The sequence below is a fragment of the Leucopleurus acutus genome (genome assembly GCF_964270905.1).
Source record: "Leucopleurus acutus genome assembly, chromosome: 15".
Lineage (NCBI taxonomy): Eukaryota > Metazoa > Chordata > Mammalia > Artiodactyla > Delphinidae > Leucopleurus > Leucopleurus acutus.
In genome coordinates this window covers 81,542,627-81,569,483 of record NC_139157.1, presented here as the reverse complement: position 1 = coordinate 81,569,483, position 26,857 = coordinate 81,542,627, and the positions used below count along the sequence as shown (strand labels likewise).

Genomic DNA, 26,857 nt, shown 5'->3' with positions numbered 1-26,857 from the left:
CTGGTGCAATCCACCAGCCCTCCTCTCTTACCAGGTGATCACCGTATTAGAGACGGTGCAGTGACAAGATGGAAGCACTGGGGTGTCTGCATCACCAGCTTGACCCAGGAGAGTCGCCAACCCCCAGCGAACTTTGCGGGACCATCAATAAGCTTCTACTGTATCAAGCTTCTCAGAGGTCCGGGTTTGCTGCTGCAGTGGCCAGTGATTAATTATTCTGCTAATAAAAGGAGACTATGTACGTGCTCATTGTTTAAGCCAACTTTTTGTCGTTTCAGTTGGGGTTTGTAACTTGTAGCCAAAAGTTTCCTGTTTCTTACACTCCCCATGTTCTTGGACCAGAAGTCTCAAAAAATATATAGGATTCTTCACACTCGTGCCCAAAGTGACATTCCCTGACAATAGCTCCCTAGATGTAGCTATGTGGGGCTGTTACTTTGGTCCAGCGTTATAAAAGCTTTAACTGTTGAACCAGAGAAAAGTATGGTATGCTTTTATGAAGAGAGACCTAAGGCTTCCAACAGAGATGTGAACGGGACTGGAGGAGGCCAAGGTGTCAGGGGCATCTGCCCCAGGGAGCTAGTCCCAGGGCTGGAGGTACAGGTCATCTCTGCAATGTTCACCGAATTCACAAGAAAGTGGGAACTTTTCACTTGGTAGAGTCTTTGACTAAATTAGTCTCTTAGCAGCAGGTCTGGAGTTTTTCACCAATTAATAAAGCACTAGAGTGCTATGATGATCAATACAGCAGAGTACCTCATGACAAACTCTAATTTCCCAAGTAAACAGAGCATTTATGAGAATTCCAATTTAAAAAAAAGCGTCACAGAAGCCGAGGATTAGAGATGCAATAAAAATACATCTTTTAAAACATGGTACATCAGGGAAAAATAGAAAAAAATATATTCCATAATGCCACTTATATACATCTGAAATACTGCACACACAGCACTATAGTTTTCAACAGGACACATACAAATGAAACAATCCTCAGCACGTGGATTAGAATAGATGCCTGAAATAAGGATAAAAGGAAACAAACAATAGAACAAGGGAGGAAACGTGAGCAGGACGATGCTGAGAGCAGCTTAGAACTGGGAAGTAAGATCAACTCTACCTGTACCTGAAAACTAAGGAAGAGAAAAAAATTTTCAGGTTCTCCTGGTAGAAAACATATTCAGAACATGTGATAAATGAATAAAAGAGGAACAGGGAGCGAAGCCTCTTAGGTGATAGAAGTTATTAAGCACTCCCAGAAAATACTGAAAAGGAAGAATTCTATAGGACAGTCCCTAGAACGGTAAGTGAAACTCTTTGTAGCCTCAGTAAAAGGTCATTTTACAAAGACCACTGGTTAACATGACCAATCTTTACTTTGGTCAAAAGTAAAGATATAGGTGAGTCTTGAAAGGAAACCTAATTTAGAAAGTCCAACTTACAACAAAATACGAGGCCCTTTACTCACACAAGAGTCACAGCAGGGGTTATTTAAATAAGGCTTTGTTTACGGACTGCTAGGTCTTTTGTTTTTTTTTTTTTTTTTTTGCGGTACGCGGGCCTCTCACTGTTGTGGCCTCTCCCGTTGTGGAGCACAGGCTCCGGACGTGCAGGCTCAGCGGCCGTGGCTCATGGGCCCAGCCGCTCCGCGGCATGTGGGATCTTCCCGGACCAGGGCACGAAACCGTGTCCCCTGCATCGGCAGGCGGACTCTCAACCACTGTGCCACCAGGGAAGCCCCATGCTAGGTCTTTTTAAAATAATTTATTTAATTTTATTTAATTTATTTTTGGCTGCGTAGGGTCTTTGTTGCTGAGAGCGGGCTTTCTCTAGTTGAGGTGAGCGGGGGCTACGCTTCGTTGTGGTGCACGGGCTTCTCATTGCGGTGGCTTCTCTTGTTGCAGAGCACGGGCTTCTCTTTTTGTGGAGCGTGGGCTTCATTACTTGTAGCACGTGTGTTAGGTCTTTAACTTGGGAGAAGAGTAACAGAAAAGCAAAATGGATAAAGAAGCAAGAGTCAACATTATGTTATTTACAACAGACACACTTTAAAAGAACAGAGATAGGATGAAATCAAAGGATGGACAAAGGAATACCATGCAGACAGCATGCATATGAAAGCTACCGTGGTTATATTAGTATCAGATAAAGTAGCTTTCAAGACAAAGAGATTACCAGAGATAATGAGGGTCATTTCATAATGATGAAAGCATCCATTCATCAAGAAAAAAATAACAAATCTAAAGGTGTGTGCACCAAATAACGTAGCTTCAAAATACATGCAGAAGAAAATAAGTAAGTTGAAAAGGAGAAAGAAAAATTCACTATCATAGTGAGAAATGTGAACACAGTTCACTTTGTGTTTGACAGAGAAAGCTCCCTAAATATCAGTAGGGATACAGAGAATTTAAGCAGCATTCAACTACCTGACATCTATAAAACCCTATGCTCAACAACAGCAGAATACACATTCTTCTGAGGCACACATGGAACATGCCCCCCAGACAGCCATATGCTGGAATATAAAGCAAATCTCAATAAATTTCAATTGAGTGAAACTAGACTATGTTTTCAGACCACAAAGCATTGAACTAGCAACCAGAACCAAAGACAATAAAAAACGAAGTATTCAGAAATTAAGTAACATACTTTGAATGACTTAATAAAATTATAGAAAGGTATGAAAAATAAATCAGTAGAAACTAGAAAATATTTGAAATGAACAATACGAAAGCACAGAGTCAAAATTTGTGGGATGCAGTGTTTAGAGTGAACTGTACAGCTTTATGCATATATTAGAAAAGAAGATAGAAAAATTAAAGATCTAACTTTGCATTTCAATAAATTTTTTAAAAGAAAAAAATTAAATCAAAAATAAAGGAAGTGGGCTTCCCTGGTGGCACAGTGGTTGAGAGTCCGCCTGCCAATGCAGTGGACACAGGTTCGTGCCCCGGTCCAGGAGGATCCCACATGCCGTGGAGCGGCTGGGCCCGTGAGCCATGGCTGCTGAGCCTGCGCATCCGGAGCCTGTGCTCCGCAACGGGAGAGGCGACAGCAGTGAGAGGCCCGTGTACCGCAAAAACAAAAACAAAAAAACCCCAAAAAATAAAAATAAAGGAAGGGAGGAAATAAAAGGGCAAAACGAAACAAACAAAAAATAAGTGAATTAGAGACAGGCAACAGAGAAAAAGCAAAGTGAAAAGCTCGAGCTGTGATCCCCTGCCCTCAGCATTCAAATCTCAGTTTCACCACTAATTAGCTGTGTGGTAGCAGACACGTGAGTAGGGCTCTTTGTGTCTGTTTCCATATATATAAGTGGGTATGATTACATTTTAGCAACATCTCATAGGGCTGTTTGTAAGAGTAAATGAGTTAAAAGTGTAAAGCTCTTATGACTCTGGTACATAGATAAGTGCTGTACTGGTGTCTGCTGTCACTGTCACCATCACCATCATCACATGTTGCTCAGGGGCAGAGATTCACCAACCTTGGCTTAGACACTGGGACCTGTCACCAGGGAAACCCTTTTCCTACATGTTTAAAAAACAAAAGACACCTATTTTCTAGGAAAAACTGAACCAAGTAAATTCCACAAATCCAGGCCTGGACTAAAGGGTGCCCTTCCTTCTGTGTTTCAGGATTTACAAGTTTAATCTCTGATGCATGTTTAAGGTCACCCCTGAATATGAATATGAACAAGAATCACGTCGTTTAAAATCATGCCTAGAAATGTCTCACCAGATACCACTGTTCCACAGAACACAACTCAGAAAATCTTGAATTATTTTATTTTTGTGTGTCCTCATGAAATGAGTAATACTTTGTGTGCTATATTTTAAATATATATTAAAAATAGCATTGTGGAATAGATTTTTTTAACCATTTTTTCTATGCTGTACCATAATTTTAAGATCTACTTATGTTGTTCTGTGCACCTTAAGTTTCCCTCAGTCCTGGATTTTCTAGTTCTATTAGTAGCATATGATAATATTTTTCAGATATAGGACAGAGACCAAAACTAACTTATTAAAACCCCTAAAAGGTAACATCAAAAAGAACAAAATAATTAAGAATAATCCTGAGACGAAGGGAAGATGGCGGAAGAGTAAGACGCGGAGATCACCTTCCTCCCCACAGATACACCAGAAATACACCTACACGTGGAACAACTCCTACAGAACACCTACTGAACGCTGGCAGAAGACCTCAGACCTCCCAAAAGGCAAGAAACTCCCCACGTACCTGGGTAGGGCAAAAGAAAAAAGAATAAACAGAGACAAAAGAATAGGGACGGGACCTGCACCAGTGGGAGGGAGCCGTGAAGGAGGAAAGGTTTCCACACACTAGGAAGCCCCTTCGCGGGCGGAGACTGCGGGTGGTGGAGGCGGAGGGGGGAGCTTCGGGGCCATGGAGTAGAGCACAGCAACAGGGGTGCGGAGGGCAAAACGGAGAGATTCCCGCACAGAGGATCTGTGCCGACCGGCACTCACCAGCCCGAGAGGCTTGTCTGCTCACCCGCCGGGGCAGGCGGGGCTGGGAGCTGAGGCTCGGGCTTCGGTCGGAGCGCAGGGAGAGGACTGGGGTTGGCGGCTTGAACACAGCCTGCAGGGGGTTAGTGCGGCACGGCTAGCCAGGAGGGAGTCCGTGTGAACGTCTGAACCTGCTGAAGAGGCAAGAGACTTTTTCTTCCCTCTTTGTTTCCTGGTGCGCGAGGAGAGGGGATTAAGAGCGCTGCTTAAGGAGCTCCAGAGACGGGCGCGAGCCGCGGCTAACAGCGCGGACCACAGAGACGGACATGAGACGCTAAGGCTGCTGCTGCTGCCACCAAGAAGCCTGTGTGCGAGCACAGGTCACTCTCCACACCCCCCTTCCGGGGAGCCTGTGCAGCCCGCCACTGCCAGGGTCCTGGGATCCAGGGACAACTTCCCCGGGAGAACGCACGGCGCGCCTCAGGCTGGTGCAACGTCCCGCCAGCCTCTGCTGCAGCAGGCTCGCCCCGCACTCCGTGCCCCTCCCTCCCCCCTGGCCTGAGTGCGCCAGAGCCCCCGAATCAGCGGCGCCTTTAACCCCGTCCTGTCTGAGCGAAGAACAGACGCCCTCCGGCGACCTACACGCAGAGGTGGGGTCAAATCCAAAGTTGAACCCCGGGAGCTGTGAGAACAAAGAAGAGAAAGGGAAATCTCTCCCAGCAGCCTCAGGAGCAGTGGATTAAAGCTCCACCATCAACTTGATGTACCCTGCATCTGTGGAATACCTGAATAGACAACGAATCATCCCAAATTGAGGAGGGGGACTTTGAGAGCACGATCTATGATTTTTTTCCCCTTTTCCTCTTTCTGTGAGTGTGTATGTGTATGCTTCTGTGTGAGATTCTGTCTGTATAGCTTTGCTTCCACCATTTGTCCTAGGGTTCTATCCGTCTTTTTTTTTTCTTTAAAAAATTTTTTTTCTTAAAAATTATTTTTTATTTTAATAACTATTTTATCTTACTTTATTTTATCTTCTTTCTTTCCTTCCCTCCTTCCTTCCTCCCTCCCTCTCTCACTCACTCACTCCTTTCTTTCGTTCCTTCTCTCTTTCTTTCTACTTTTTCTCCCTTTTATTCTGAGCTGTGTGGATAAAAGGCTCTTGGTGCTGCAGCCAGGAGTCAGTGTTGTGCCTCTGAGGTGGGAGAGCCAACTTCAGGACACTGGTCAACAAGAGACCTCCCAGCTCCATGTAATATCAAATGGCGAAAATCTCCCAGAGATCTCCATCTCAACGCCAGCACCCAGCTTCACTCAACGACCAGCAAGCTACAGTGCTGGACATCCTATGCCAAACAACTAGCAAGACAGGAACACAACCCCACCCATTAGCAGAGAGGCTGCCTAAAATCATAAAAAGTCCACAGACACCCCAAAACACACCACCAGAGGTGGACCTGCCCACCAGAAAGACAAGATCCAGCCTCATCCACCAGAACACAGGCACTAGTCCCCTCCATCAGGAAGCCTACACAATGCACTGAACCAACTTTAGCCACTAGGGACAGACACCAAAAACAACGGGAACTACGAACCTGCAGCCTGCAAAAAGGAGACCCCAAACACAGTAAGATAAGCAAAATGAGAAGACATAAAAACACACAGCAGATGAAGGAGCAAGATAAAAACCCACCAGACCTAACAAATGAAGAGGAAATAGGCAGTCTACCTGAAAAAGAATTCAGAATAATGACAGTAAAGATGATCCAAAATCTTGGAAATAGAATAGACAAAATGCAAGAAACATTTAACAAGGACCTAGAAGAACTAAAGATGAAACAAGCAAGAATGAACAACACAACAAATGAAATTAAAAATACTCTAGATGGGATCAATAGCAGCATAACTGAGGCAGAAGAACGGATAAGTGACCTGGGAGATGAAATAGTGGAAATAACTACTGCAGAGCAGAATAAAGAAAAAAGAATGAAAAGAACTGAGCACAGTCTCAGAGACCTCTGGGACAACATTAAACACACCAACATTCGAATTATAGGGGTTCCGGAAGAAGAAGAGAAAAAGAAAGGGACTGAGAAAATATTTGAAGAGATTATAGTTGAAAACTTCCCTAATATGGGAAAGGAAATAGTTAATCAAGTCCAGGAAGCACAGAGAGTCCCATACAGGATAAATCCAAGGACAAATACACCAAGAAACATATTAATCAAACTGTCAAAAATTAAATACAAAGAAAACATATTAAAAGCAGCAAGAGAAAAACAACAAATAACACACAAGGGAATCCCCATAAGGTTAACAGCTGATCTTTCAGCAGAAACTCTTTAAACCAGAAGGGAGTGGCAGGACATATTTAAAGTGATGAAGGAGAAAAACCTGCAACCAAGATTACTCTACCCAGCAAGGATCTCATTCAGATTTGATGGAGAAATTAAAACATTTACAGACAAGCAAAAGCTGAGAGAGTTCAGCACCACCAAACCAGCTTTACAACAAATGCTAAAGGAACTTCTCTAGGCAAGAAACACAAGAGAAGGAAAAGACCTACAATAACGAACCCAAAACAATTAAGAAAATGGGAATAGGAACATACATATCAATAATTACCTTAAATGTAAATGGACTAAATGCTCCCACCAAAAGACACAGATTGGCTGAATGGATACAAAAACAAGACCCTTATATATGCTGTCTATAAGAGACCCACTTCAGACCTAGAGACACATACAGAGTGAAAGTAAGAGGATGGAAAAAGATATTCCATGCAAATGGAAGCCAAAAGAAATCTGGAGTAGCAATTCTCATATCAAACAAAATAGACTTTAAAATAAAGACTATTAGAAGAGACAAAGAAGGACACTACATAATGATCAAGGGATCGATCCAAGAAGAAGATATAACAATTGTAAATATTTATGCACCTGACATAGGAGCACCTCGATACATAAAGCAAATACTAACAGCCATAAAAGGGGAAATCGACAGTAACACATTCATAGTAGGGGACTTTAACACCCCACTTTCACCAATGGACAGATCATCCAAAATGAAAATAAATAAGGAAACACAAGCTTTAAAGGATACATCAAACAAGATGGACTTAATTGATATTTATAGGACACTCCATCCAAAAACAACAGAATACACATTTTTCTCAAGTGCTCATGCAACATTCTCCAGGATAGATCATATCTTGGGTCACAAATCAAGCCTTCGTAAATTTAAGAAAATTGAAATTGTATCAAGTATCTTTTCTGACCACAATGCTATGAGACTAGATATCAATTACAGGAAAAGATCTGTAAAAAATACAAACACATGGAGGCTAAACAATACACTACTTAATAACGAAGTGATCACTGAAGAAATCAAAGAGGAAATTAAAAAATAACTAGACACAAATGACAATGTAGACATGACGACCCAAAACCTATGGGATGCAGCAAAAACAGTTCTAAGAGGGAATTTTATAGCAATACAATCCTACCTTAAGAAACAGGGAACATCTCGAATAAACAACCTAACCTTGCACCTAAAGCAATTAGAAAAAGAAGAACTAAAAAATCCCAAAGTTAGCAGAAGGAAAGAAATCATAAAAATCAGATCAGAAATAAATGAAAACGAAATGAAGGAAATGACAGCAAAGATCAATAAAACTAAAAGCTGGTTCTTTGAGAAGATAAACAAAATTGATAAACCATTAGCCAGACTCCTCAAGAAAAAAAGGGAGAAGACTCAAATCAATAGAATTAGAAATGAAAAAGGAGAAGTAACAACTGACACTGCAGAAATACAAAAGATCATGACAGATTACTACAAGCAACTCTATGCCAATAAAATGGACAACCTGGAAGAAATGGACACATTCTTAGAAATGCACAACCTGCCAAGCCTGAATCAGGAAGAAATAGAAAATATGAACAGACCAATCACAAGCACTGAAATTGAAACTGTGATTAAAAATCTTCCAACAAACAAAAGCCCAGGACCAGATGGCTTCACAGGTGAATTCTATCAAACATTTAGAGGAGAGCTAACACCTACCCTTCTCAAACTCTTCCAAAATATAGCACAGGGAGGAACACTCGCAAACTCTTTCTCCGAGGCCACTATCACCCTGACACCAAAACCAGACAAGGATGTTACAAAGAAAGAAAACTACAGGCCAATATCACTGATGAACATAGACGCAAAAATCCTCAACAAAATACTAGCAAACAGAATCCAACAGCACATTAAAAGGATCATACACCATGATCAAGTGGGGTTTATTCCAGGAATGCAAGGATTCTTCAATATATGCAAATCAATCAACGTGATACACCATGTTAACAAACTGAAGAAGAAAAACCATATGATCATCTCAATAGATGCAGAGAAAGCTTTCGACAAAATTCAGTACCCATTTATGATAAAAACCCTGCAGAAAGTAGGCATAAAGGGAACTTTCCTCAACATAATAAAGGCCATATATGACAAACCCACAGCCAACATCGTCCTTAATAGTGAAAAACTGAAACCATTTCCACTAAGATCAGGAACAAGACAAGGTTGCCCACTCTCACCACTCTTATTCAACATAGTTTTGGAATTTTTAGCCACAGCAATCAGAGAAGAAAAGGAAATAAAAGGAATCCAAATCGGAAAAGAAGAAGTAAAGCTGTCACTGTTTGCAGATGACATAATACTATACATAAAGAATCCTAAAGATGCTACCAGAAATCTACTAGAGCTAATCAATGAATTTGGTAAAGTAGCAGGATACAAAATTAATGCACAGAAATCTCTGGCATTTCTATACACTAATGATGAAAAATCTGAAAGTGAAATCAAGAAAACACTCCCATTTACCACGGAAACAAAAAGAATAAAGTATCTAGGAATAAACCTACCTAAGGAGACAAAAGACCTGTATGCAGAAAATTATAAGACACTGATGAAAGAAATTAAAGATGATACAAATAGATGAAGAGAGGGCTTCCCTGGTGGCGCAGTGGTTGAGAGTCCGCCTGCCAATGCAGGGGATGTGGGTTTGTGCCCTGGTCTGGGAGGAGCCCACATGCCGCGGAGCGGCTGGGCCCGTGAGCCATGGCCACTGAGACTGCTCGTCCGGAGCCTGTGCTCTGCAACAGGAGAGGCCACAACAGTGAGAGGCCCGTGTACCGCAAAAAAAAAAAGATGGAGAGGTATACCATGTTCTTGGAATGGAAGAATCAACATTGTGAAAATGACTCTACTACCCAAAGCAATCTACAGATTCAATGCAATCCCTATTAAACTACCACTGGCATTTTTCACAGAACTAGAACAAAAAATTTCACAATTTGTATGGAAACACAAAAGACCCTGAATAGCCAAAGGAATCTTCAGAATGAAAAACGGAGTTGGAGGAATCAGGCTCCCTGACTTCAGACTATACTACAAAGCTACAGTAATCAAGACAGTATGATACTGGCACAAAAACAGAAAGAGAAATCAATGGAACAGGATAGAAAGCCCAGAGATAAACCCACGCACATATGGTCACCTTATCTTTGATAAAGGAGGCAGGAATGTACAGTGGAGAAAGGACAGCCTCTTCAATAAGTGGTGCTGGGAAAACTGGACAGGTACATGTAAAAGCATGAGATTAGATCACTCCCTAACACAATACACAAAAATAAGCTCAAAATGGATTAAAGACCTAAATGTAAGGCCAGACACTATCAAACTCTTAGAGGCAAACATAGGCAGAACAGTCTATGACATAAATCACAGCAAGATCCTTTTTGACCCACCTCCTAGAGAAATGGAAACTAAAACAAAAAGAAGCAAATGGGACATAATGAAACTTCAAAGCTTTTGCACAGTAAAGGAAACTATAAACAAGACCAAAAGACAACCCTCAGAATGGGAGAAAATATTTGCAAATGAAGCAACTGACAAAGGATTAATCTCCAAAATTTATAAGCAACTCATGCAGCTCAATAACAAAAAAACAAACAACCCAATCCAAAAATGGGCAGAAGACCTAAATAGACATTTCTCCAAAGAAGATATACAGACTGCCAGCAAACACGTGAAAGAATGCTCAACATCATTAATCATTAGAGAAATGCAAATCAAAACTACGAGGTATCACCTCATACCAGTCAGAATGGCCATTATCTAAAAATCTAGAAACAATAAATGCTGGAGAGTGTGTGGAGAAAAGGGAACCCTCTTGCACTGCTGGTGGGAATGTGAATTGGTACAGCCACTATGGAGAACTGTATGGAGGTTCCTTAAAAAACTACAAATGGAACTACCATATGACCCAGCAATCCCACTACTGGGCATATACCCTGAGAAAACCATAATTCAAAAAGAGTAATGTACCAAAATGTTCACTGCAGCTCTATTTACAATAGCCCGGAAATGGGAACAACCTAAGTGACCATCATCAGATGAATGGATAAAGAAAATGTGGCACATATATACAACGGAATATTACTCAGCCATAAAAAGAAACGAAATTGAGGTATCTGTAATGAGGTGGATGGACCTAGAGTCTGTCATACAGAGTGAAGTAAGCCAGAAAGAGAAAGACAAATACCGTATCCTAACACATATATATGGAATTTAAGAAAAAAAAATGTCATGAAGAGCCTAGGGGTAAGACAGGAATAAAGACGCAGACCTACTAGAGAATGGACTTGAGGATATGGGGAGGGGGAAGGGTAAGCTGTGACAAAGTGAGGGAGAGGCATGGACATATATACACTACCAAACGTAAAACAGATAGCTAGTGGGAAGCAGCCGCATAGCACAGGGAGATCAGCTAGGTGGTTTGTGACCACCTAGAGGGGTGGGATAGGGAGGGTGGGAGGGAGGGAGATGCAAGAGGGAAGAGATATGGGAACATACGTATATGTATAACTGATTCACTTTGTTATAAAGCAGAAACTAACACACCATTGTAAAGCAATGATACTCCAATAAAGATGTAAAAAAAAAAAAAAAAGAAGAATCCTAACCAAGGAAGCAAAATATTTGTACACTGAAAACTATAAAACACTGCTGCAAGAAATTAGAGAAGTCATAAATAACTGGAATGATGTCTCATGTTCATGGATTCACAGACTTAGTATTGTCAAGATACCAATACTACCCAAAGCAATCTGCACATTTAATGCAATCCCCCTCAAAACTCCGGTGATTTTTAAAGAAATAGAAAAATCCATCCTACAATCAAATGGAATCGTAAGGGACCCCAGATAGTCCAAAAAATCTTGAAAAAGAAAGCTGAAGGACCCATACTTCCTGATTTTAAAACTTACTTGAAATCAACAGTAACCGAAACAGTACGGAACTGGCATAAAGAAAGACATATCGACTAGTGGAGTAGAATAAAGGGCTTAGAAATAAACGGTCACATATATACGGTCAAATGACTTTTAGCAAGGGTGCCAATACCATTCAATGGGGAAAGGACAGTCCTTTCAACAAATGGGGCTGGGAAAAACTAGATATCCACATGCAAAAGATACCATGTAATATTTTGTACAAAAATTAACTCCAAATGAATCAACATTAATTACCTAATCAAAAGAGCTAAAATTTTGCAACTATTAGAAGAAAACACAGGGGGAAGGCTTCATGACATTGAATTTGGCAACAGTTTTTTTGGTCATGATACCAAAAGCACAGGCAACAAAAGAAAAAAATAGATAAGCTGAACTCCATCAAAATTTAAAACTTTAGGACACTATCAACAGAATAAAAAAGCACCTCTCAGAATGGGAGAACATATTTGCAAATCACATAGCTGATATAGGACTAATATCCAGAATATATAAAGGACTCCTAAAACTCAACAAAAACAAACAAACCTAATTCCAAAATCGGCAAAGGACACGAACAGACATTTCTCCAGAAAAGATATACAAATAGTACAAGCGCAAGAAAAAAATGGTCAGCATCACTAACCACTAGGGAAATATAAATCAAAACCATGAGATATCACCTCACATCCCTTAGGTTGTCTATTATAAAAAATAAACAACAGTTGGAAAAACAGTATGGCAGTTCCTCAAAAATTTAGACGCAGAATTACCATATTTTCCACTTCTGAATATGTACACATAAAAGCATTGAAAGCAGACACTCAAACACATATTTGTATACCAACGTTCAAAGATGCATTCGCAACAACCGAAAGGTGGAAACAACCCGGCATCCGTTGGTCGTTGAATGGATAAACAAAATATCGTCCGTACATACGACGGAATAGTTTTCAACCTTAAAAAGGAATGGAATTTTGATACGTGCTACGATGTGGATCAACTGTGAAGACATTACATAAAGTAAAATAAGCCAGACCCCAAGGGACAGATATTGCATGATTCTACCTCATAGGAGGTACCTGGGATAGCCCAATTCATAGAGACGGAAAGTGGATTATAGGTTATGAGGGGCTGGGAGGGAGGGCCATTGGGGAGTTATTGTTTAAAGGGTACAGAGTTTCAGTTTGGATGACGAAAAAGTTCTGGAGATGGACAGAGGTGATGACTGCACAACAGAGTGGATGTACTCAAATGCCACGGATCTGCACACTTGAAAACGGTTAAAATGGTAAACTTCACGTTACACATATTTTACCATAATAAAAATTCTAAAACGCATACTCAACTTTTGTTTCTGCCCCACGGCCCTTGACAAGGAGGGAAGAGAGACATAACAAGAAACAGAATAGGCGTTTGCTTTTAAATGTCACCGGATTTCCAAGAGCAACCAAATGAATGCCTATATTTTAATCTACAGGACCATCGACTGGTTTTCAGAGGAAACTCTGGAGTGCCGTAAAACTACAAATCATCACCCACAGACACCACAAGCACTGTCAACACGACTTTATACTAATGCTTTGGGGGTTTTAAAAAAATTATTTAAAATGAATTTTTCTTGGAGTATTGTTGATGTACAGTGTTGTGTTAGTTTCAGGTGTACAGCAAAGTGAACCAGTTATACATGTACACATATCCACTCTTTTTTAGATTCTGTTTCCATACAGGCCATGTCAGAGTGTTGAGTAGAGTTCCCTGTGTCATACAGCAGGTTCTTATTGTGTTTCTGTTTTTAAATCTTTTTAAAATCCCTAAACAGAGGGGAAAGGCAAGACCAGAACAGGTAAAGAGCATAAAACCTGTCTTTTGAGTATGCCCAGCAGGGATCAAAGGCAATTAGCAAGAGCCCCACGCCCCAGCTCTCTGCAAAGTGGGAGCCCGAGCTTCTCTGCAAAGCGAGGCTGCAGCTCCCCTGGCAGAGAGACTTCCCAAGGACGCCTCGAGCACTTTCGCCAGCGTGAACAGATGCAGTGGAGGAACTTTTCAAAGTTACAAAAATATCCCCAAACTGTCACTTGACCTTTAAGAAGGACACGCATTTTAGTCGTGCAACGTGGAGTTTATCTAGATGATAACGTGTCCACACGTGGACCCTTCGGCCGACTGCTGGGGCTGTGCAGGCACGGCAGCAGGGGGCGCTGGGGCATCGTGTCTTCTGCAGCCTCTCCCCAGCTCCTGGGGCCAGACCCCCGGGACAGCGGATGTCCAGGTGGGTTGGGAAGCTGCCCTTCTGACCCACGTGACACATGTATCCCCTCACGGAGTCCCTACAACTGTACACGTCACCCCCAGGCCCGTGGGGAAGCTGAATAGTAGGGCTTCTCTTCATTTGTAAAAAGGACACCCTGGTTCCCACCTTAGACACACGAGGAGAATTAAATATCTCAACGCCTAACATGGGGCCTAGCACACAGCAAAGGGTCAACACCCCTGCGGTCACGAGGGCTGAGGGCCGAGGGCTTTGGCTCGGCCGGGCCTGGAGCCCACAGTTTCCAGGTCCTAACTTAATGCTCCTTCTACCAAAACAGCAGTTTTCAGGCTGGGGGTGCCCGGGCCTCGGGCGTCTACGAAGACTCTCCTGGACCATGTGAGCGCAGATACCTTTAAGGGGACACGTTCTCAACCCCTGGGCCACCCTGCATACGCTCCCCCAAATCTGCTCCTTGGATGGAGGGGCAGGTCCTGCCTTTCATCCATCCTTGTCCCAGTTGGCCTGCTCCAGCTTCATATCCATCCTGGATCATATTAAATGTGCTCCAGGACCAAACAAAGGCAGTTAGAAATACTGCTGTCTTATTAAGAAAACTAACCTCTCTAATGAATGGGTAATAAGTCCTTTTAGAAGACAGAATGTTTCGACATGATTTTTTTCAACAAAATTGAACGCATGTCATCCATAGATTATTAAAATCATTTTTGCTAAGAGATCAACATAGGACTTTCAGCTTAGAACTTGAGGGTTCAAAAACGTGAAGAACTCTGCTAGAAGAAAATGCTTTCCACCTTACTCTTCATCTAAACAAGGGTGACCCAATGGCAACCAAACTTCTGCTAAACCCCACCTCCTTCTAGTAATAAGTAACACTCAACAATGGTACAAAGTATGTATCAACAGCAACAACATGCTTCATCTATTTCAGTAAGAAATCAAGTTCCAAGAAATGTAGCTTTTATACTTAATTAATTCTACAACTCTGTAACATTTACGTTGTTTTGATGACTTGTTTACACCTCCTAATTATACTGTTAACCCAAACCTACAAAGACCTTTTTTTATTGAAGTATAGTTGATTTGCAATATTATATTAGTTTCAGATGTACAACAGAGTGATTCACTATAATACCCTGGAAATCATGTGCTTTGCAGCTATTTTAAATGATTTTAAAAATGTAGACATCAATTTGAAAATATCCTAGAGGGAATGTAATTTTACCGAATTCTTTTAGGAGTTATATGAACAGAAAATATCAAAGACCCCTGGGTGTGATCACACTTCTGGTCAGAGACTAACCTGCATGGCGCAGACTCTGTGAAGAAAGAACAGGGAGAGGAGAGAGCCATCTGCACCCATACAGCCCAGAAGGTACCCAGGGACCTGCGGACGGACAGATGGGGCCACACGCACGCACACAGCCCCCACTCCAACGGCTACATCTTCCCCAGGATGGCAGGAAATGGGCTATAAAATGTTTTTATTGATGAAAATTTAAGCAACATTTGAAAAACCAGAAAGCAGCTCGGGGTGAACCTCCCCATAAGTGCCAGGCGGCGGATGCCCCTCAGTGTTCCAGCCAAGGCTGGAGGGGCCTGGGCACAGGGAAAGCCTGTCCAGTCGATCCTCCCTGCTTCCTCTGTCAATAGGTGCTGGGGAGCCCGATACAGCTAACCTTCCCACCCAGCAGACGACCCTTAAAAAATCAAGCTATTGTTTCTAATCATGTGCCTGAAAAGTGGATTCATTTCATTCCTATTAAGCTGTGCCCTCCTTTGTAACATGTTGCCTCTTTGATTCGTCCATTCATGGCAGAAAGAACCTATCATGTAAAACACCCTAGGTCCACGCCAGAGGCTGGGGCCCCAACCGTAACTAACACGCACGCCCAGGAGCTGCAGGAAGTTGCGTGTATGCCCTGCTCTGAGACCCAGGCACGCCAACCTGAGACCTTGCACACACTCCCCAGCCGGCCCCACACCTCCTGACCCGCAGGAGGACATCCTTCTACATCCTCCCAGCCTAAAACCTCCTTAAGCTGCTTTCTACTCTCTCCCATCTCACCTCCTCCAGGACCCTTTATCGACAAGCCCTCTTTAACTCCTGTCTCGCTAATCACCGTCCTAACCCAGTGGTGTAATTCAGATCCCCAATTTCCCAGTTCCCCCGGATACAGACTAACTTGGGAAAATCAAGCACTTCAGACCCTCCTCCCCTCCAGGCCTCCAGAAACTCCGTCCAGATTTCAGGAGCAGAGGACTCAGAGGCAGTTACCCAAGTGGGACAGCGCAGCTCTGCGAGAGACCCGTCACCCAGGCAGCCACCACAGGGAAGCAGGGGAAAAGAACGTTTATGGAAGCACCCTAAGTGCCCATCATTGGATGAATGGATAAAGAAGATGTGGCACATATATACAATGGAATATTACTCAGCCATAAAAAGAAACGAAGTTGAGTTATTTGTAGTGAGGTGGTTGGACCTAGAGTCTGTCATACAGAGTGAAGTAAGTCAGAAGGAGAAAGACAAATACCGTATGCTAACACATATATATGGAATCTAAGAAAAAAAAAAGTCATGAAGAACCTAGGGGTAAGATGGGAATGGAGACGCAGACCTACTAGAGAATGGACTGGAGGATATGGGGAGGGGGAAGGGTAAGCTGGGACAAAGTGTGAGAGTGGCATGGACATATATACACTACCAAACGTAAAATAGATAGCTAGTGGGAAGAAGCTGCATAGCACAGGGAGATCAGCTCGGTGCTTTGTGACCACCTAGAGGGGTGGGATAGGGAGGGTGGGAGGGAGGGAGATGCAAGAGGGAAGAGATATGGGAACATATGTATAACTGATTCACTTTGTTATAAAGCAGAAACTAACACACCATTGTAAAGCAATTATACTCCAATAAAGATGTTAAAACAATGTTTATAAGGCACCTCTGTTCAGTACTGGGGGCCATCGTAGTAGGGCAGGCAACCCTCACCTATGTCCCACGACCTCTGGGCGGTGAAGCTGGACTTGAACGTGGGGCTGTTTAACCCCCAAGCTCCCACTCGAGCCCCCCACCAGCCTCCAGCCTCATACGTGGGAAGTGGGCACACCCCCCGCGGGCTCCACACCCCTCCCCTCGCCCTCAAGGCATCCACAGGGACGCCTGGCTACACACTAATGTTCACGGGTCTCTCTCCCCCTCTCCTCAGCACTGAAAGCTCTCAGAGTCAGAGTAGGGGCCAATTTTTCTTCCAGTTACTACTTAAAGGGCTCAGTGTAACCCTAGCCCCACACACAGACTTCAAGGCTATGATCTGACTGACAGTCCCTGTGCGGGGGCCCCTTTCCAGGAACAGCCTCCTTCGGGAGGGAACAGAGTCCCTCAGCTCCAAAGCTTCCTACAATCCACTCAGTTTTGAGTGAGCATTTACTAAATGCCAGACACTAGAGACACAGCAGTGAACAGAAGAAAATTCCTACCCTCACAGAGTTTATATTCTAGCGGGAGAGACAGTGAACTGCAACACACATGCTGCACTCCGTTACATAAAGTGATGTTAGCTGCCACAATGAATCACAACTGTCTACATTAACAATTCCTTGGTACAACTAGATGGACAAATATATATATCTACATTTTTTCTATTAATTTACTACCCACCTAATCCAAGTTCTAATTAAGAACGTAAAGGTCAAAGCTTTGCCTGATGGGGCATCTGAAAAGCAGATGTAAAAAGGTAAAGGCATGTCCCTCACACTGCTGTGTCCATACTTTCCAAATTCACAGACTGTTGGCGAGCATGGCTTTCTCTGCTGGAGGGCTCTTTCCTCCCTGCCCCATGCCCCACCCAGCCCTCCTCCTTTAGGTGTCAGCTCACATGTCACTCCCTCCTACAACTCACAGCTCCATCGGGGCCTCTGCTTTACCCACCCAGGCACCTGCGTTTCTCTCAACAGGCACTGATCTTAGTGTGCAGATGTGGTCCAGATGCTCAATCTGAGAGGGCGGGGACGCTCTGCGTCCTGCAGTAACTAACACAGCGCCCGGCACATAGTAGGTGCTCAATTAACATCTGTTCAGTGGAGGAGGATACGAATTCATTACATTCAAATATCTTCTGAACATGGTTATGTTTAATTAAGCCCAAGTAGGCACAAGGAATCTGGCACAGTGATACTCTATTACTGCTAGAATACACTTAGATCAGGGAAAACCCAGTTAGTGGCGAACATTCAGCATTTAGCACATGCAGCTTTCATTAGAGAGATGAAGAGACAATCGACAAATACCTACCATTTGGGCGGCAGGAACGACGGTCTTAGATCCTGCACGTAACTCACATACTGTCCAAAGTTCTCTTTCCACTGATGGAGGAGATGGGGGGGGGCAAAAACAACTGAGTTTTTAGTTATTTGGGGAAAAAGACCAAATAATCTGACTTTTGGTAAAGAACAGCCATCCTCAAGGTTTTCCTAGGATGCAAAAAGACTCAGCTCAGGATTTACTAATTTTGTTTTTAATCCAGGGAAATTTCTAGTACCAGAAGAATCAGACCATTAACAAACCTCCTACCCACAAGGGAGTCGTCTGGTGAATCTGTGAGTGCGGGCCAGCAGTGGTCAGTATAATGACCACCTCAAAGGTTCCTACAAGCTCATCTTGTGCTCCGGCGGGGGGGGGGGGGGGCTGCCCCAGCGCCCATGGGAGGAAGCAACTGGCAGGGGTGTGTCACCCACACCAGCTGCAGCTCAGACTGGCTGAGGTCCCCAGCCCCGCTGCTCTGTCCTGATGGTAAACCACTGAGCCCACCTGGAAAAGTCCAGCATCACCCCCCATCATCATTCCATCCTGAAAATTATTCTTCCCTTCAATCTGTCTGTCTGACAGGGTACACGCCCAGCAGATACCGTTGCTGATGTACACATATCAACTGAGGAAAAAAAAATTAATGTTTCATCTTCTTGCAGAAATTAATTCTTACCTGTTCCCAGGAATATGCAGTTCAAGGACATATAAGGCTACAGGTTACGCACTAACTTGGCAGTTTTCACCTGACTTGAAAAAATAATCTAAAAATCAAACGGTCTCTTGGTGAGACAGGGAGGAGGCAAAATTTTCATAAGATCAAATTACATCAGGAAGAAAAGGCCAAGAGAGAACATGAGAAGCTGACAACAGCCCAGAAGACAGAGCCGCATCTAAAACTGCATCACTTTGCTGTACACCTGAGATGAGCACAACATTGTAAATCAACTAGATCGCAACACAAAACAAGTTAATTAATATAAATGTTTAGAAAAGAAGACAGCCCTGAGTTCAAGTATGGCAGAAGCTAGAATGGTATCAGAGGACTCCGGTGATCGGACGCTTTACTCGTCACAACGACACGCGCCCACCTGACTATACACGTTAGTGGGATGGGTTGCAGGGCGTCAGAGGGCAGGCTCCAGAACTGGGGCACTGGGCCCCCCATCCTGTCTCGGAACAGCTCCATGACCTTGTAAGCCACTTCCTGCTACTTCAGCTCTTCTGTAAACGGGGGACGCTGATTTTAGCGATCCGGGTAACGACTATATTAGATTCAGGCTGTATTTTTAAAAGTCCCTGCACTCACCAAAGAACTGTGTTCATGCCTAAACATTAGCATTAGGATGGTGGAGAATGGGGGCCATACTAGATCCTACCTCAGGGGCTGATGTGAGGATCAAATGAGCTAACACACGTAAAACCCTAAATATGGTTCGTGGCCCACAGTAAGTGCTCATTTTGCTTGTATCCACGGTAAAGGGTATCTTACACATTTATTTAAAGTTGTCCCCCAAAATGACCTGGTACGAACAATGGATCATCTTAGTTTATTTCTATGAACTGGAAATCTAAACCTGCCTACTTAGCGGCCTACCTACCGACCTAGGGATTGGTATGACGATTTTGTGTTTCCGGGGAGAATTTGATAACTACGCAAAACTTAAATGGCATGCTTCAACAGCACTGCAAATCAAAGATAAATAATGTTATCTTAATTTATGCAGAGCAAGCAAATATTTCATCAGAGTCAAGAGGTCTGAATAGATATCTCTGAAGATTATTGAATTCTGTACCAAAAAACCCCCACTACTTGAGTAGCACCTGGAATAGTTAATAAATAAGGCCGTCGACTTCGGTTCTTCTATTCCGCTTCTGTAGCGTGCCTTAAAAGCAATTACTATTCCAGTACTGTTCACACGAGAAAATTTACAAGCCTGCAATCCAGAGGCAAGTGGGGTAGATGGAAGAAAATGGAGTCGCCCACTAGTTTCCAAGAAGCTTCAGACAAAGTCTAAATGCTTAAAAGACACACATTCATTGTAGCCGACAACAGCCCGGACGTGCCTTCATGTCTATTCATGAGACAGAATAATCGGTGAAAAGTAGGTTGGAGGACGAAGAATGGGAAAAAGACAATAGGAAGAGGCAGAAGAGAGAAGGCCTTTTAAACCCAGAGTTATCTCTGGCCCATTAAAATATCAAAATCCAAATGAAAACTGCTGGTGTCCAAGGAGAACCCTGTCCAAAAGGAACCACAGCTCAAGTACTGTACACCCAGCGGGAGTAAAGAAAATGTACAGATTTAACACTGATAGCCTAAGAAAGCTGCCCGTAGTTTTATAAATCCAGTTTACACAGTTCTCACATTTGATCAGACTTATGGCGTGGCTATTAACATGCTTTTAGGTGGGAAGAAAGAAAACACAAGGGGGGCATTTCTGGTAAAATCGGCATTGGACGCTACCCCCTAAGAGAATCTCTGAGGTTTCTTCACTTTGAAAAGATAAACATCCTACACCAAGTAACTGCGTCAGGGGAAAAAGGAAAGGGAGCTCTCCTGTCTCCTTTTAGGAAATACATCCAGAATCTACTATTTAGGGGGAAAGTGCCGAACACTGTAAATCTGAACATCCTTTGCATTAGGGGCTCCAGTGAGCTGCATGTAAAGGGAGGAACATATGTATAAATGATCAGAAAAGAGCAGGACAAACTCGCCCTCACTACTCCCGGCACACAAACCGCTTCACTGCACCCAACACAGCATCCAACAAAGGGCCTCTCTACTTCACTGCTTGCCAGAAACGTCTTCCAAAGCCGGTCTCATTAACTGAGCCCTTTCCTGAGCCCCTAAGGTGTTTTCAGAGTCAGCTTGTCTTTCAGCCTCACCTCGCTCAATTTAAAGTTGTAAAAGTTTCATTTTCTTGCTTGGAAAGTGCCCTTTTTTAACTTCTCAACTCAACGGGTTTCCCAAGGTGAAAGTAACTTCACCTGAAAGGCGGCTGCTTTGAGCTCGAGAGAGCTTGGAAGGTTCTCTAGCAAAGGACACAAACCTGATCAATTGCGTTATTGAAAACGTGACCAGCTACAGTCCCGTTGGTCTGTGGATGCCATTTTTACGAAAGCCGTGTACATCCTTTGCGAATCAGCGCTTCCGGAGAGCTATGCCGATGGGGTGTGCAGGCGACGGGCAGCAGGATTACCCGTAAGCCACGGTGCCAAACCCCATCAAGGCCACAGGAAGAGGCCATGCTGAGTTACTGGCAACGTGGAAAACTCCAGGCACCTCCTTCTCCAATGGACAGCCCAGCTTCTGCGGCCACGATTCACACAGCCTCATTTGCAAATGGATTTGGCTATTAAGCATAGGATTGTTCGATGCAAATATTTCTTTCCTGGTGGCACAGCTCAGTTGAAAGGGGAGCCTGAGAATTAGCTAGCTGGATGGGAGAAGAAGGCTCCATTCCAGTTACCAGGGAGGAATAATTGGACACAGGGCGCCTATTGCACCTTTCATTTAATTTGGAGAACTTTCAGCTTTTACTTTCCTTCATTTGCAGCCAATGCTTAGTGAGTTCATTTGTACCTGGTTCATTTTCCTCCTTTTATCTTATCTGTGTTAACATCAACCGTGGAAATGAGGGGCACCATGAATAAAAGATGAAGGTTAACTCAGGACACTCTTTCCTAAGGTACTGTGAATTACTTAAAAATGAATTTGTGGGCTTCCCTGGTGGCGCAGTGGTTGGGAGTCCGCCTGCCAATGCAGAGGACACGGATTCGTGCCCCGGTCTGGGAAGATCCCACATGCCGCGGAGCGGCTGCACCCGTGAGCCATGGCCGCTGAGTCTGCGCTCCGCGACGGGAGGGGCCCCAGCAGTGAGAGGCCCGCGTACCGCAAAAAAAAAAAAAAAAAAAAAAAAAAAAAAAAAATGAATTTGTGTGTGCACCACAGAAAGGGCTTAGATATACGCCTGGCCCTACAGCATCCCTGACCAGCACCTGCCCTCCCACCCAAGGAGCTGTAGTTTTTAGATGTTTTAACTGGTCCTACCTTTTCTCCAAGAGAGCACTGTCTAGACTGCAATCCGCATGGAATCATTATTCCTAGAACTGGTGGAGAGTAGGCCAGCTCATTAATGCACAAGACTAAGGATGCGTAAACTCCACTAATCTGACTTTTTAGAGAGTGCAATCCTGCTTGCCGTGAAAAGAATGTGCTGTAAAAGAAAACCGCATGTCTCAACATAGATGCCTGGTGAACACAGAGAGATGCCTGCTTTGTCCAAAAACACCGTGTTGTGGGAGGGATGGTGGGTGAGAAGGGGATGAGTCCTAAAATGCCTGTCTGGGAGGAACCTCTAGGAGCTACAGAACTTAAATTCTAAGTGTATCATGCATGTTATGCTTTTTAAAAAATCCCTTCTCTTGTTTATTTTGTATATGTGGCACCGCTCCTTAAATAACAGTTGCACGTGCTCTTAAGTTGATTTTGACTATTTCATTACTTCCAACTGTACAAAACGTTAGTGTCTTGAAAGTCTTGCATTTCTTTCCTATATAGTTTCCTCTCAGCCAAAGCTATTTTTTTCTCCTTACCCTCGCCTCTTTCTTTTATCTTCTCTCTCTCTTTTCTCCCCCATGGACCAATAAAAAAAACCCTACTGCATTCTTCTGCTGCTTCATATCCACCACCACCAAGCCTTCCTTTCAGTTTGGGAAGCATCAAAGGAAGACTATGTTCTGAGCCGTTTCTCTGCCCGTCTGTGCTAACTCTGTGCCAATTCAATCCAATACCTCACACCAACTGGCTAGAAGCTGGAAGAAACTGAAACTCACGGCTCTTCATAGCCCGTCCCCTTAAAAGGTTAATTAATAATAATGTTCAGTGTTTTGCTTACATAAGACCACACATTTTCACAGGTAGGGCAACTTCCAAGTTGTAGAAGAAGGAAAAAAGACTTTGGGGTTTACGATAGCTAGTGGGAAGCAGCCACATAGCACAGGGAGATCTGCTAGGTGCTTTGTGACCACCTAGAGGGGGTGGGGGGTGGGTGGGTGGGGATAATGAGGGTGGGAGGGAGGGAGATGCAGGAGGGAAGAGATATGGGGATATATGTATATGTATAGCTGATTCACTTTGTTATAAAGCAGAAACTAACACACTCTGTAAAGCAATTATACTCCAATAAAGATGTTTTTAAAAAAACTAAACCTAAGATCCTACTAGAATATGATAAGCAATAAATAAATATTATTTTTAAAAAAGACTTTGGGGTTTAAAATGATGGTGTACTGAAATGTAAGGGTCTTTGCTTCAGAATACAAACCACGTCTTTTGGGGGCAAGAGTATGCAAACAGGATCACAATAAGAACCCAACTTAAAACATCAGATGATATCTCTAATCTTGGTTATAATAAAGACCATACTATAGATGACAAGCTTATTGATTTCTTCGGGGGGGAGGGAACATGTGAAGAAAGCCCTCCATCGCGAAAGCATGAAAAGAAAAGATGGGAGCAATGACTGGTCCTTTTATTCATGAAGCAGGAGAGGATGAATAGAAATGAAGGCAGCGGGCTTCCCTGGCGGCGCAGTGGTTGGGAGTCCGCCTGTCGATGCAGGGGACACGGGTTCGTACCCCGGTCTGGGAAGATCCCACATGCCGCGGAGCGGCTGGGCCCGTGAGCCATGGCCGCTGAGGCTGCGCGTCCGGAGCCTGTGCTCCACAACGGGAGAGGCCACAACAGTGAGAGGCCCGCGTACCGCAAAAAAAAAAAAAAAAAGAAAAGAAAAGAAAAAAAAAGAAATGAAGGTAGCGATTGCCCTTAAGAAATGGATTTTTAAAGCCACACAGGCAGAAAAATTAAGCTGGAGAGGTACAGAATAGCTCCGTCCTGAGGTTATGAAAGCCAAACTGAGATATCTGGATGAAAGCATGGGACGTTTGTGATTTCTAGACGTACAGATTGTCCAGTTTACTTGGCGGAAGAGGAGGGATGATGGCGTCTCGGAGGCAGGATGTCAGGAATTTGGGGGAGAGGAAGGCAACAGTCCCACGATATGTCAAAAAGCCCAAGATTTTTTTTCCGCTATATTTGTGCAAGAGGAACAAGAAAAGTGAAAAACTACGCAATCCAGCCTCATTTGCGGACCGCTCGCGCATGCGCACACACTCAGGCGGCAATATACCAGCCTCAAGAACTAACACCTGTTCTAACCGGGTGCCTGATGGCTTTGTGCACCTGTAGCCTCCAAGGGAAACTGTGCCATTGCAGCAGCAGCAGGCCGGGCTGCGCCGAGGACCTCATGGCGGGCACCAGGATGCAATGGCCCGGTGCCAGAGTGTCCAAAGAGGGTCCTAGAGAAGGGTAAGGAAAAGGAAACGGGCAGTCCAGCTGATACCTCGGACTGCAGAAAGAACCACAGGGCAGGGCAGTCTCGACTCAGTTACCAGAGGGCTTCCTCTTAAAGGGGGTCATCTTTAGAGTCTGAAAGGGCCTTTGCGGGGTGCGGGAAGAGATGGAAGGAGGACCCCTTAGAAGTCAGGGTTTTCTCTAGTAACCATTTCCGTGCCAGCGGACTGTACGAGAGAAATGTGTCTCTGGGCTGATTATTAGTTTCCTTCTCCACCGTCCTCCCGATATGGTTCTAGACTCAGAATCACACCTGTGTGCGCAGAAGGGCCTCGGAGACCACCGAGCCCGCCCCCAGTGCTCCGGGTCCCTCCCCGGTCTCTCCTGCAGCCCGGCCCTACGGAGCTCCATCCTCAGGCCGGACAGAGCCCAGCTCCTAGAAATCATCCCCGCGCCTCACACCTGCGCCACCGCCTCGGCCCAATCGTGGGGCCGGTGTGTGTGTGTCGGGGCGGGGGAGCAGCAAAGCCCCCACCAGACTCCCTCCCCGAGTCACAGTGGTCCTCCCACCCCCTCCACCCCCGGGGCCAGCGGGGGGCTGCGGAGCTCTGCGCCCGGAGTCCCGAGTGCGCGCCCGGGTAGGTGAGCACTGCCCAGCGCAGCGGCGTCAGGACCGGCACGCGGGGGCCCCTCCCGCCCGCCTGCCCGCCCCCCCAGGCGGGGCGCACCGACCGCTACCTCCTGGAAGAGCTCGAGACTGTAGGTGTTGTCGTCGTCGGCGAAGAAGAGCACGCCGGGCTGCGCGCGCTGGTGCCCGTGCCTCTGGCGCAACCAGGCCAAGCCGGCGTTGCGCTGCTCGGTGGCGCGCGGCAGCCCGGGTCGCTTGTAGCGCCGCGGCGTGGGCACGTGCAGGTGCGTGCTGGGCAGCCCAGCGCGCGCCAGGAAGCGGCTCACCAGCTCGCTGCGCGCAGCCGCGTCCTCCACCAGGATCCAGTGCAGCTGCGCCACCTGGCGGAACGTGTTAGCCAGGCGTGTCAGCTCGGCCTTCTGCACCGGGCGGCTGTAGGTGGGCGTGATGGCATAGATGGTGGGCAGCGGCGGCTCGGGCGGCAGCGGCGGCGGCGGCCGCGACTCGTTGCGCTGCTCCCGGCCGCGCCCCGGGCCGCCCCGGCGGAGTGGGAGGCGGGCGCCCCCGCGGCCCCCGGCGTAGGGCGAGAAGTAGGGGCGCGGGGTGAGCGGGGGCGCGGGCCTACGCGTGTCCACGTCGAGCATGATGATGACGATCAGCATCCAGGGCAGGAGGATGAAGAAGCGGCTGAAGAGCACTGACTTCATGGTGCGCTCTCCCCCGGCCTCTCGGACGCCCCGGACCGGGGCGAGCCGGGGGACCCCAGCGCGCAGTTTGGACGGCGGCGGCGCCCGCGCTCAGGAAGCCGCGGCCCGCGCGCTCTCCACGGGGTGGGTAGCGGGGCGCTGCGGGGGTGCGGAGCCGGGCCTGGGGGATCCGCGCAGGTGCCGAGGAGCTCGGGCTGCAGGGCGGGCGGCGATGCCCCTACTCCGGGGAGTCGGCGGGAAGCGGGACGCGGTCCAGCCGCGCGCTGCCGGCCCCGGAGTTACGCCGAGCGCCGGGAAGGCGGCGATCCCACCGCGCTCTTTCCGAAGAGTGGGACCTGGGAGCCGTCCCGCGGCGCTGCGGGAAAAGGGACTCCAGCCGCGGGCCCCCGATGCGCTGCCGGGGGCACCTTCGAGGGCGGGGGGCAGGCGCCGAGGGCTCTCCTTCGTCACATCCCAGACCCGGCGGCGAGGACCGAGGGCGACGCCGGGGATGCCGTGCGCCCAGCTCTGCTCGCGCGCCGCAGCGGAAGCCTGCACTCCGATCCCTCGCTCCGCTCTGCTCTTCGGGGAACCGCTCCCGGCTCAGGCAGCAAGATCCCAAAGCCAGGAAAGAAAGAAAAAGCGAGGGGCGGGGGCGCTGCGGACTCCAGCGTCCTCCCAGTGCTCCTGTGGGGAGACAGCAGCGCTGCTACTGGCGGAGAGGGGCCGCGAGGGGGAGGCGGGGAGGGGGCCCGGCCAGCCGGCTCCGGAGGCTGCTGCTGCACCGCCGGCGGGGAGCGAGAGGAGGGTCCCCCCACCCCGGGCGCC

The 26,857-nt window shown here is 45.8% G+C and overlaps 1 protein-coding gene across 1 annotated transcript in view; it reads right to left on the bottom strand.

Annotated features, from left to right (window-relative positions):
• Positions 1 to 26,050, bottom strand: part of B3GAT2 (beta-1,3-glucuronyltransferase 2) — a gene marked incomplete at both ends in the record, with an annotated part of 80,120 nt that extends 54,070 nt beyond the window's left edge. Inside the window, one exon of the mRNA XM_082855791.1 lies at positions 25,454 to 26,050. Coding sequence (XP_082711917.1) covers positions 25,454 to 26,050 — 597 coding nt within the window. The remainder of the gene's footprint in view (positions 1 to 25,453) is intronic.
• Positions 26,051 to 26,857: the final 807 nt, after the last annotated feature.